General features: G+C 39.5%; 1 protein-coding gene across 1 annotated transcript in view; it reads left to right on the top strand.

Moving 5' to 3' along the window:
• The window catches only part of PHF20 (PHD finger protein 20), a 161,844-nt gene that overhangs the window by 109,433 nt on the left and 39,477 nt on the right, over positions 1-12,934 (top strand). Inside the window, exons 12-14 of the mRNA XM_065414947.1 lie at positions 243-329; positions 5,875-6,039; positions 12,355-12,530. Of these exons, the coding sequence (XP_065271019.1) occupies positions 243-329; positions 5,875-6,039; positions 12,355-12,530 (428 nt within the window). The remainder of the gene's footprint in view (positions 1-242; positions 330-5,874; positions 6,040-12,354; positions 12,531-12,934) is intronic.

The following is a 12,934-nucleotide window of genomic DNA, read 5'->3' as shown; positions in this document are numbered from 1 at the left end:
ATAAATACTGTAATTTGTATTAATTTGGCACTCTTCACTTTAGTGCTGCTGAAAAATACTTGAGCACATCGTGATAGGAGATTGCAACAACCAGCAGAAGACTGTTCGTTTTTCTTTTTGCATCTGAGCTGTCCATGGTTGCATAAAGTAACAGATCTAAGTTAAAATGTGTATGATGCAGAATGAGTGCCTAATTGTGAGCTGTCCTTTCTAAAATAAACTGCAATTTTATCTAATTTCAGCTGTTAAAGACAAAGAGAAGAATAAAGAGAAGAAATCCAAAGACTGTGTAAGGTCAAAGTCGAAGAAGAAAAAGAAATTTAAGTCTGGTAAAATACACTTTTTCTCTCTCCCCACCCCCACCCCCCCATAGAAAGTGGCCTTAGTTTTTCAGTTTGACTCTCTTGACCCCAGTTCAAAGTTTTCCATGACCAGTGACAGTATATAGGAGAGATTGTACTGTTTTGTCTTTAATCACCACCAATTCTGATGTAATAATCCATTAAAGGTGAAGTGTGAATAGCATGGCATTTTCTTGCTGATTGAAGGGCATGGCCATTGAGGTAGACGGCTGATAAAAAACAAATGAATCAGTAAATAAATGTATGTGCCCAAGGACAACTTCTCCAAAACATCCTTCTCCGCAAAAAGCGTACAAATCAGTGCTCTTGGAAGTGATGACGTGACAATATTTTTTTTCTTTTCTGTCACTGTTCTCAATAGGAGTTACTGGATGCAGACCATTTCTGAAAATCTGGCCACTTTGTTTAGTTGCCTAACTTGGAGCTGAGCTCTTTGAAAATGTAGCCTTAGTTGAGGGTTTTGAGCAATTTTGAAAATTTAACCCCAACTTATCATTGTCCTTCATAGCTATTGTTCTTCTTTGACTTGTGTGTCAGTGTGGATCCCACTGTATGTGTGCATGCTCTCGTGTGCTCAAGATTGGATTCTTTTGAATAGCATTGTCCTTTGGGTCTGCGCCTGTGCCACCTCTATGCTTCCATGTGAGGGCATAAAGGGCAGAGAAGTCTGTATTCTCCCTCAGTTCCCTCTGAACTGTCAGTGACAGTAAGACGGAACCCAGAGAATTTCTGACCCACTACTTCTACAGAGCTTCAAATTTTATCCCTTTTTGACCAGATTCGTGAAGAAAATTTATGTTCACCCCTCTTCTTGCTTTTTTTCTTTCATTTGGGCTTTCCAAAAAAAAAAAGAGAAGAGATCACCCTTGAACAAAAGGGTGAAGCATTTTGCACCAACATCGTGGGCTCTAAACAGTCAGGGTTCAAACCCTGCTCATCCTGTGATGGTCTCATCCCTCTTACTGGTGGACACACCTATATTCTAAGCTCAACAACTCTGTCCAGGATTGTCCTCCCCATCAATGAGGGCATACTGGAGCCAACTAAAGGACTCGGGCAAACCTGGGCCACTCTTCCATTTCTAAAAAAAGATATTAGGTGACCCCAAAGGGTATATTTTTATGCCCACCCAAACACAGGATATTTGGGGGGTGGGGATGTCCACAGTTCAGAACAAATTTAGTCCTGAAAAGGTACTCCCAAATACAAATATCCAAAGAAGTTAGTCCTGTTTTGTGTAAAACATACTCCTCAGCACTACTTCAACTCCAGAGGCAAAGTACCATGATTTGTTTGAAAAATAACTGCCTCACCTGGGAGAAGGTCATTTGCTTTGTAATCCAGTTACTGAGAGGTTAAAGAGTGGAGGTTGAAAACAAAGAAAAGTCTACAATTTCTTATTTTCTGTTTGTTTATTTCGGGAAGGGGAATAAAGCCGCAGAAAAGGCAGGATGAACAAATAAATGTATGCTAAGCACACCAAGAAGCAGAAGAGTTGTGTGCAGAATGCTGCTTATTCACTGCAGAAAAAAAATATGGATAGGTTGAAAACCCTCCTCATGGTGTATGACAAGCAACATGAAGGGCATCTGAATTACTCTTATGTGCTTGAAGACTCAGAGAATCCGCCTGATACCACCACTAGCATATGACAACAAAGGAGCTGGAGTTAGCCACAATAGAGCTCTGCAAGCTGGAACTAGCAGAAGAAGAGTGTGAGAGTGTCTGCAGAGGGTGGCAGAAATTGAAGCCAAGAAAAGGCAATAGACAGGCAAGGAAGAGAGACTGCACACCCTGAGCATACTGGCCTTACAAAAGCCCATGGGTAATACTCCCTCAGGGGCATCCAGCAGGGACAAGCTTTGCCCTGTATACACACAGAGATTGAAAAGTATCTCTCCATTTTTGAAAAGATACGTGCATTGCAAAAGGTTCCAGAGGAATAAAGAATACCCACTCTGATCTCCAAGTTGTCTGATAAAGCATTGTGGGTGTTTAATGAGGTGGACATGGAGGAGGCATTGAAATATGTTGAATTATAAAAAGCTTTGCTGCAAAGGTTTCAGATCACCGCTGAGGTGTATCGTTTAAGATTTAGGAACCTCGAAAAGCATGACAGGATGTGTCATAGAGAATATGTGTATGGAATGTGTGATTTTAATGAAAAAGTGGGCAATGGGGACAAGGATGGCTGGACTGGCCAGTTATTTGTCCTGTTTGTATAGGAACATTTCCTGAGTGTATGTATTGAAGTCAGAGCACCAGTTTGGGATAAAACCCCTGCCACTGTACAGGAAGCAGCTGATATTGCTGATTCACACGTACAAGACAGACTCTTCAGTGAGCACAGATCCAAGAGGAAACAGCAAAAGCCCAGTTTAAAGTGGGTTCTCCATTTTATCCCCAGGAAAAGGGAGGGCAGTGGTGAGTCAAAGCACGCCCCACCCCAGAACCCATCCCCTCCTGGTAATCATAATTACAGGCCTCTAACGCAGGAGGACAGCCCAAAAAAGTGTTACTCGTGGTTCCACTGAGCGCATGAAAAGAAATTGCCCTAAGCAAGGGGAATCCAAATAAAAACCCTGTTCAGCCCTGGTTAACGTATCTACCTTCGACTTAGGACCCCAGGAGGTGGTTTAGGTGATCCTAGTGAATTTTGTAAGAGCTGACCTATTGGAGGTTGGTTAAAATGTTTATCAAAGATGTACGGGAACAGCAAGGTATGCCAAGGTTGGAGGGACACTGGTGCCCAGATTTCTTTGGTTGGAAGATAAATGGTTATGGATTCTATGTGCTCCCAGGGCAAAATTTAAAACTCCTTGTATTGGGAAAATTTGAAATTAGCTCCAATAGAGCTGGACTGGGAACGCTTAAATGTTGATATACTGGATAGCATTCCAGCAGATGTACTAATTGGTAATGATATCATGTCTGTGCGTAAAGCTATTAATATGATAACTCCTAGTAAGAGCATAACACCAAAACCCCACTTCATCAGGAGAGATGAAGGGGTATACACTGGACATTTCCAAAGGTCAGTCCAGCTCATCACAAAGAATATCTAAATGGATAAACACTGTGTCTCACTGTGATACCAATTAGCTGATGTACCCCTCCCACTAAACATCTGTGCTCACTCTTTCAGAAATGAGCCAATTTCTGAAATATACAAGGCAGTGATGTGGAGTAACCCACTAACTTTTGTCAAGCATTATCCATTGGATGTAGCTGCCAGGGCAGATGCCAAATTCAGGAGAGCAGTACTGCAGTCCCTGTTGGACTGATGCAGCTTATACTCACCATCCCACCATCCAGAAAGGATATGCCTTGCCAGTCGCATATATTGGACTCCACAGTGACACATATTCAAGGAAGAAAGATTATTTACTCAACAGTAACTTTGGTTCTTCAAAATGATGTCAGTGTGGATCCCAGGACCTGCCCTCCATTCCTCCTTTCAAAATCTTCTGTTAATACGGGCTTCATGTTGTGAGGGAACTAAGGGGGAGTTGCATATTTTTCGCCCATTAGTCCATCACACAAGAGTGTGAGGCCCAGGGTTCATGCACAGCCCCAGTGAGCACTGCTATTCAAAAGAATCTGATCATGCATGCTTTAGGCACAGTGGGATCCATGCTGATTACAACATCTTCAAGAACCAGTTACTGTAGGGTAAGTAACTAGTCTCTTCAGGCTGTCTTCAGTCTCAGGCAGACGTCACTGCACTGGGTTTATATCTAGTTGACATTTTGAATGTTTTCTTCACAACCATAAGGGCTAGTAACTTTTTATTAATAAAAAGCTTTGATTCTGAAGCTCAAACATGTCCACTTTGGAGAAGTACTGGCTTGCTGAACCACCCCAATCTTGACCCCTGGTATTACATTTATTCTGGATATGTTCTTTCATCTGCAGCTTTTTTTCCTCTTCTTCATGCATGACTCTGGCTTGATAAAATAGCACATAGACTTTCTTTAAACAGCACAATGTGAGGAAGCTATCAAAGATAACAGTGGTCTCTAATCACAAAACCGTCTTATCACAAATATTCTCTTCTGAATAGATTTTTGCAGGAACACAGTCAACCAAAAAAATCACACTTGCCGTCATATTTTTTTTTACCTTCTTTTGTTCCCAGTAACATCAAATTCTTGGGGGGCATTTTTTTTTATTTTTATTTTTTCTCATTTCTTCTTTAACATTCCCACAAAGAAGTCTACTGTAGGATTCACAGCCTAATCAGTCGCAGAACATCTTTTTGAGCAGTAGCTGGCAGTTAGGATGTGCGCGCAGTCTTAAACCCAACATTCCATAGATTGAGTGTATAAACCCATCACTCCTCTGTTCTTGTCTATCCAGCCACTGGCACGCTCACAGAACTACTACTTCTCTCTATTGCTTTAGTTTTCATATAATATATAGTGTGTATATATACTATAGTATATAGCATGGTCTGGTGGTTAGAGCAGGTCTTGTCTATTTAGACCTGTACGCTCTTGGAGGGTCTCATAGCCCGAGCTCTATCCTGAACCCAAATGTCTACCCTGCAATTTTATAACCCTGCAGCCTGAGCCCCGCAAACCTGAGTCAGCTGACCCAGGCTCTGAGACTTGGTGCTGTGGGTTTTTTATCAGTGTACACATACCTAATGTGTCTGTACAATGCCTAGCACAGTGGAGTTCTGATCTCAGTTGGGACCTCGAGGCATACCATAACACAAGTAAAAATTAAATGGTTTAGATAGTTGAACGTAGTACACCTCTACCCCGATATAACACTGTCCTCAGGAGCCAAAAATCTTACCGTGTTATAGGTGAAACCAAGTTATATCGAACTTGCTTTGATCCGCTGGAGCGCGCAGCCCTGCCCCCCCGGAGCGCTGCTTTACCGCGTTCTATCCAAATTCGTGTTATATCGGGTCACGTTATATTGGGGTAGAGGTATATTGACTAAAACGTCTTGATTTAATTTTTGTAGCCTTGGGCTATTTTCTGTCAGTTATTTGCTGGGTTTTCGGTTTCCTCAGGTCTTGTTTGCCTTTACAGACCCACAATGACCCTTCTTCCTCTCCTCTGTTGGAGTCCAGCTTAAAAAAAGGCTTCTGGAGGCAGAGAGGAACTGAAGGATTGTTATAAAGGGTGTGTGTAAGATGTTAATTCTTAAAACCAGAAAAGGATAAAAAAATCTCAGTGTAGGTGTAGTATCTGAAACTAGTTTTCACTCATTTTTTAAATAACTACATTTAAAGTTGCCAGTGTCCCTTTAATCTTTAGTTGACATTAGAGTCCACGCAACATCATCTTTAAGTGGTCTCCCCTCGTATACATCAGGCAGAGTCCAAAGGCTACCTCTCTACCTTCCTTTTACCTGCCCTCCACCCTGGAAGCCACCATTCTTCCACTGCAGGAGGACAGGCCAGTAATGCTATTAGTATTTCTAAATGCCAAACTTGTAGATCCCCACTTTACTGTTGTTTTTTCCCCCCAGTACTAACATATTTATAATTTTACAGAATACCCTGGCAGTGAAGAAAACATTGACATTTCCCAGGAGCTTTCCCCCCCAAAATCAGTCATCACCACAAGATATAATTCTTCAAATAGATCTTATCCCCACCTAAGTACACCGTTACATGTCTCTGATTCTGGGCACCATAGAGACAGAGTGAAAGTAAATGGTAAGATGGATCTCATTTGTGGCTTGATAGCTTTGTGTGTCAGTGTGAGTAAAAGGGAAATGTGTAGTGTGTCACAGCAGATGGATTTAAGCAGCATTAGTGGTGCAAATTCACCTATACCAGTTCAGATGTGTTGTGTTTATATGTCCCTGCCATCCTGAGGAAGCTAAACCCAATTTACTTGCCTAGGCTACATGCTGCTGCGTGGGTTTTTTTTTCAGTTTCACTCCATAATGATTCTTTTAAAGTACAGTAGACACTTGTTTGCAGCAAACCGTTGTAAGAGCAATTGCCGTTTACAAGCAACATTTCCCATGGGAACATTTTTCCTATTGTGAATTGTCGACACTACCCTTAACAGCAGCAGCCACTTAGCAGCAGCATAGCAAAATATGTTGCTACTATTGAGTGTCTACTCAACTGTCTCTCAATCTCTCCTGGTCACCTTTTGTTCTTTTTCATAACTCAGTATGTGGTTTACAGCAAAAGTAACCTTTGGTAAATAAATTCTATTAAGTTTCCATTTATAAATAGTTCATAAAGTGCTAATAAATGATTAATAGATGTTTAGAAACATGCGGTATACAGAGTAGTATGTGCTATAAGCACATCAGTAGAAGGTGTTAATAGATGGTTGTAAATCATGGTGGTTCTTCAAGTACTTTTCCCTATGTGTATTCCACAACTGTTATACACATGCGTTTCACGTGCCTGAGACGAGTTTTCTAGAAAATAGTGTTCGCTATATCTCATAAGGAGAGCAAAATTTTAAATTAATAATAAATAGTAATTTGCTCAGTTTCTTTGCAATCACCTGCTGGTACATGTTCTGAGTTTTCCTTTTTAATTTAAATGTTTGTGTCCTTGTGTTTGTTTGATATCTGAAGATTAATCCCACGATGTTAAAGGGAGCTATTAGTGTGTGTTGTTGTCTTTCACAAAACATCATGAGGCCTTGTTAATAATAGAATTTACTGAATTGAGTTCTTTTGATTAATTAAAATATTGTCTTAATGAGTCAAGTGGAGCATTAATTCCTTACTCAGCTTTCCACGTGTTCTTGGTTTAGAATCAAATGTCCGGTTCCACCAACTAAAATATTCACTGCCAGTTGTTCCTCTATGAAAGTACTGCCTTGACTTTGACTCAGGGCTTGTCTATGCTTGAAATGCTACAGCTGCAGCAGCGCTTTAGTGTAGGTGCTACCTGCACTGATGGGAAAGTTCTCCTATTGGTGTAGGTAATCCATTTCCCTGAGGGAGGTGGTAGCTAGGTTTACTGAAGAATTCTTCTGTCAGGCTAGAACTGTCTACACCAAGGGTTAGGTTGGCTTAACTAAGTCACTCAGGTGTGTGTGATTTAGGCTCTGGCTACACTAGAGACCTTACAGCTGCGCTGCTGTAATCTCTCTGTATAGCCACTCTAAACGAATGAGAGGGAGAGCTGTCCCTTTGACTTAATTGATCCACTCCCAACGAGCGGCAGTAGCTACATCGGTGTGAGAAGCTCTCCCGCCGACATAGCGCCATCCACACCAGCGCTAAAGTCGCATAAGTTAGGTTGCTTGGGAGTGGCTAATTCACACCCCTGAGCAACATAACTTATGCAGACTTAAGCTGTAGTGTAGCCATAGCCTTCATTCCTTATTCTAGATAGAACTGTCTACTAGACAAAGTATAGAATACTAACCATCAAACAAAAAATGGAGTGAAGCATTTTCTTCTCTCTAATCTTCAAAAACAGCCACAAAGTTTTGGCTTTCACACATTCTTAGGAAGAGCTGGAAGTAAAAAAGATAAATATAAAGAGTGATGAATCTGGGAGTGGGTTGAGAATAACTCCAGATACACCACACTACATTATACGTGTCTGACAAAAGTCAGTTAGGAGGATAACTCAAAGTAATTAGCAAGATACTAGCTTGCTGAAATATCAGGAAATAACAGAGCAGCAGTGCCCACTTTATTAAGGTTGTGTAACAGTTTACTCTTTAATCTCTTTTCGATAACTCGTATCTTTACAGAACTTTGAAGTTTCAGGCTGAAGGCCAGATTTGGTTTCTGCTCAAAAGCAACTCTAAATTTTTGGAAATTTTGAGCAAAAACATTTTAATTGTTTTTGAATATGAGGAGAGGTAGTAAAATAAAATCCCCAATATTTGAAATCAGTGGTAGTCATGTGCCTAAATTCCTTTAAAAATCTGGTTCTAGGTTTCTTGCTTAGCTTCCTAACTCCTGATGGGTGCAGATGTGGGATTTCCTTCTGCAGTACTCCTAAGGGGGGAGGCTGTGCGTGAGAGAGAAAGAGAGACAGACAGAAACATGGCGTTTTGTTGCTGTCTCAGGTACTGCTCACATGCTTAAAATTGAGCACTCGCTGAAGTCCTTTGCTAGATTGGGGCCAGAGTGCACGGTATTATGTAGGTCTGAGTCATTGCCAGAGAGTTCCATATCATGGAATTTATACAAGCTATTTACAATTTTTTGCAAGCCAGCACAATTCCGAAGTCCTGAAGAGTGAAGCGCCTTCAGTTTTCCATCTTTTTTCCATTAAAAAAAAAATAATAATAACCTAACCTAAAAAAAAAAAAAAAAACCTCCAGGAAATTTATGTTGTAAACATAAGGGTTGCATGATTAATTATTAAAAAAAAAAAAAAAAAGATTGCATGCACAATCCTGACTCTGCCCTTTTGTTAGTCTGAGGACCTACTGTTTCTCAAACAATATGATCTATCATACTTTTTTCTACAAGTGTAGATACACAAGTATAGCAGCTTATGATAATACATATTCTTTATATATGCCAGACAGTCCCTAAAAGTCATACACAACATACAATTCATTTAGAAAAACTCATACAGGAATAGTGACCATTTGGTGACATGTATAGGCTTCCTAAGTTGGCAGTTAAGTTACCTTTTATAGTTAACTGCCTCAGTCCTGAGTTGTATCTAAAAGTCTGTGCTGATGGTTAAATAGAAAAATGTATACTACACAAAAGTTACTAGAATACTTAAATGAGAGAAAAAACAAATCAATGCCAGTAAAGATGTTGGACCATTCTGACAAAGATTTTAGTGTAAATAAAATAGTGGGGCTGTCAAATGATTAAAAAAATAATCACAATTAGTCGCGCAGTTAAAGAAATTAATCGCAATTAATCGAGTGATCGTGCTGTTAAACAATAGAATACCATTTATTTAAATATTTTTGGATATTCTACATTTTCAAATATATTGCTTTCAATTTCAACACAATACAAAGTGTACAGTGCTCACTTTATATTTTTTATGAAAAATATTTGCACTGTAAAAAAAACAAAAGAAATAGTATTTTTCAATACAAATACTGTAGTGCAATCACTTTATCGTGAAAGTGCAACTTACAAATGTAGATTGTTGTTGTTGTTACATATCTGCATTCAGAAACAAAACAATGTGCCTACAAGTCCGCTCAGTCCTACTTCTTGTTCAGGCAATCACTAAGACAAACAAGTTTGTTTACATTTACAGGAGATAATGCTGCCTTCTTATTTACAATATCACCAGAAAGTGAGAACAGGCATTCGCATGGCACTTTTGTAGCAGGCATTGCAAGGTATATGCATACCAGATATGCTTAACATTCATATGCCCCTTCATGCTTTGGCCACCATTCCAGAGGACATGCTTCCATTCTGATGATGCTCATTAAAAAAAAATGTGTTAATTAAATTTGTGACTGAACTCCTTGGGGGAGAACTGTATGTCCCCTGCTCTGTTCTACCTGCATTCTATCATATATTTCATGTTATAGGAGTCTCGGATGATGACCCAGCACATGTTGTTCGTTTTAAGAACACTTTCATTGCAGATTTGACAAAATGCAAAGAAGGTACCAATGTGAGATTTCTAAAGATAGCTACAGTACTCGACCCAAGGTTTAAGAATCTGAAGTGCCTTCCAAAATCTGAGAGGGACAAGGTGTGGAGCACGTTTTCAGAAGTCTTAAGAGCAACCCTCCGATGGGGAAACTACAGAACCTGAACCACCAAACAATAAAATCAACCTTCTGCTGGTGGCATCTGACTCAGATGATGAAAATGAACATGCGTCAGTCCGCACAGCTTTGGGTCGTTAATGAGCAAAACCCGTCATCAGCATGGACACGTCCTCTGGAATGGTGGTTGAAACATGAAGGGACAGATGAATCTTTAGCGTATCTGGCACGTAAATATCTTGCAACGCAAGCTACAACAATGCCATACAAACATCTGTTCTCACTTTCAGGTGACGTAAACAAGAAACGGGCAGTGTTATCTTCTGCAAATGTAAACAAACTTGTTTGTCTTGGCGATTGGCTGAACAAGAAGTAGGACTGATTGGACTTGCAGGCTCTAAAGTTTTACATTGTTTTATTTTTGAATGCAGTTTTTTTTACATCAACTTTCATGATAAAGAGCTTGCACTACAGTACTTGTATAAGAAGAAGGCAGCATTATCTCCTGTAAATGTAAACAAACTTGTTTGTCTTAGTGATTGCCTGAACAAGAAGTAGGATTGAGTGGACTTGTAGGCACATTGTTTTGTTTCTGAGTGCAGATATGTAACAAAAATTACATTTGTAAGTTGCACTTTCACGACGAAGAGATTGCACTGCAGTACTTGTATGAGGTGAATTGAAAAATACTGTTTCTTTTATCATTTTTACATATAAAGTAAACACTGTAGACTTTGTATTCTGTGTTGAAATTGAAATCAATGTACTTGAAAATGTAGAAAAACATCCAAAAATATTTAATAAATTTCAATTGGTATTCTATTGTTTAACAGTGAGAGTAAAACTGCAATTTGATTAATTTTTTTGTTATTCGCATGAGCTAACTGTGATTAATTGACAGCCCTATAAAATAAATGAAAAAATTACATGTCATATATCTGGGGCTGTACAGTATTGATTTAAATGTATTTGTTTAAATAGTATGTTTTAATGTAATTATAAACTGTACACAAAAGAGGGCAGAGTTAAGTTTGCTTGGGCAACCTTAACCCTAGCATTTTTTTACTTCACTATAAACTTAAAACAAATCAACATTGTTTCTGATATTGAATATATGCAAAGAGTTCAGTTTGTTCCCAACTTTGTATCGGATGCACAAGGAGGAGTGAGTTCAAAGGCTTCCATCCACTCCTTGTTCCCCTGTGCGGGGACTGTGGCCAGGTCTGCACTACAGACCTATATCTGTATAACTACGTCACTCAGAGATGTCAAAAATCCACCCCCCTGAGCAATGTAGTTATACCAACCTCACCCCCTGTGTAAACAGCACTATGTCAACAGGAGAGCTTCTCCCGTTGACATAGCTACCGCCTCTCAGGGAGGTGGATTAATTATGCTGACAGGAGCAGCTTTCCCATCAGCATAGGAGCATCTTCACTAAAGTGCTACAGCAGCGCATCTGCATGGGAGGGATGTATGCTGCACCTCGTGACTGTGTGGTACAGTGACCACTCTTGGCAGACATTGTGCCTTTTGGACAGATAGTGGCTCCCAGTGGTGCAGTATTCTACAGCACTGTCTTCTTCTACAGGGTGTGGCTTTTAAATGTGTAATTGAACTCTTATTATCAAAGCAGTTCCAACTCTGGAAATACTGAGTTATTGATAAAGAGCTTATTTAAATTTTTAAACATTCCTGTGGCAACATCAGTGGATTTTAAAACAACACATGATGGAAAAAAATCTTTGGCATCAAAGAAGATAAACTTTTGTTCCCTCTAGATACTCCTACATCTAGCTGGGAATAGCACCACAAAATCTGTCCCAGTTTCAATAAATTCAGACCTTGAAGACACACACTTTTGTTAGCTGTCTGCATAGAATTGGCCATCTCAAAGATGTGAACTCCTCATTCCAGAAACAAATATACTTTTCTTCCGGATTGTGGTTCTCACTTCTGCTTTTCTACGGAAGTAGGAACAGGTCTCACTTAAAGTGGGAAAGGAATCTTGTGACTTTGTTTTTGTTTTGAGACACTTTCAGATATATTTTGGGAACTAAAATCTTAAGAAGACTTCTGAAGGTTTTGATAAGGCAAAAGGTATTTCGGAGTAGCTATTAATTAGCAGATATGAATTTGCCAACTAGTAATGTACAAATTCAACACACATTCTAAGCCTACTACTGTACTATTACTTTAAACACAGAATCTTCGACATATTTTATAGTGCCTGCAATGCGTATCCCCAGATATACAGTAATTTAGAATAGCCACCCCATTCGGCTTTTTCCTGTAATCGCTCTGATGGATTTATTCAATTTAACTTTTTGACACAGAGGAAGATACCTTGAGTGAGTCATCTACAGATAGTTTGCTTTGGAGTGATGATGACTGCAGTCAGGACATTGATGTAACAACTAACCCCGATGAGGAATTCGATGAAGAAGACAGTGACTTTGGGATTGTTCGATGCATTTGTGAAGTGGAAGAAGAAAATGACTTTATGATTCAGGTATATGATTGTAGACTGTGGATGTGCAGTGAAGTAAATGTAAATACAGGAAAGGATGTCATCTGAAGCTCAACAGTGGAAGAATCTATGTAGGAATATGTGAGAGTGGATCCCTTATGAAATGTATCATTGCTCTGCCCTGGCATCTCAAAAAAGAAAAAAAAAATCAGGTTAGCAGGGGTGAGCAACTGTTCTGTGGTAGCAGGTGAACAAATTATACTTTGGTAGCTCACCTCAGAAATTCATGTTCCATGTAAGTTCCATCAGGACCATCACCATTAATGTTGCCTTCTTGAAAGTTTGAGTAAAATCTCCAGTTACTTTTAATTAAGGGTGAATGGGAGGGGGAAAACATTGTTCCTACTTCTTTACAAAAACACTTTTGTAACAGAGCTACAGCAAAA

The sequence above is a fragment of the Emys orbicularis genome, chromosome 12 (genome assembly GCF_028017835.1).
Source record: "Emys orbicularis isolate rEmyOrb1 chromosome 12, rEmyOrb1.hap1, whole genome shotgun sequence".
Taxonomy (NCBI): domain Eukaryota; kingdom Metazoa; phylum Chordata; order Testudines; family Emydidae; genus Emys; species Emys orbicularis.
Note: the sequence above shows the minus strand (reverse complement) of the source record. Positions and strands in the feature narration are given on the sequence as shown.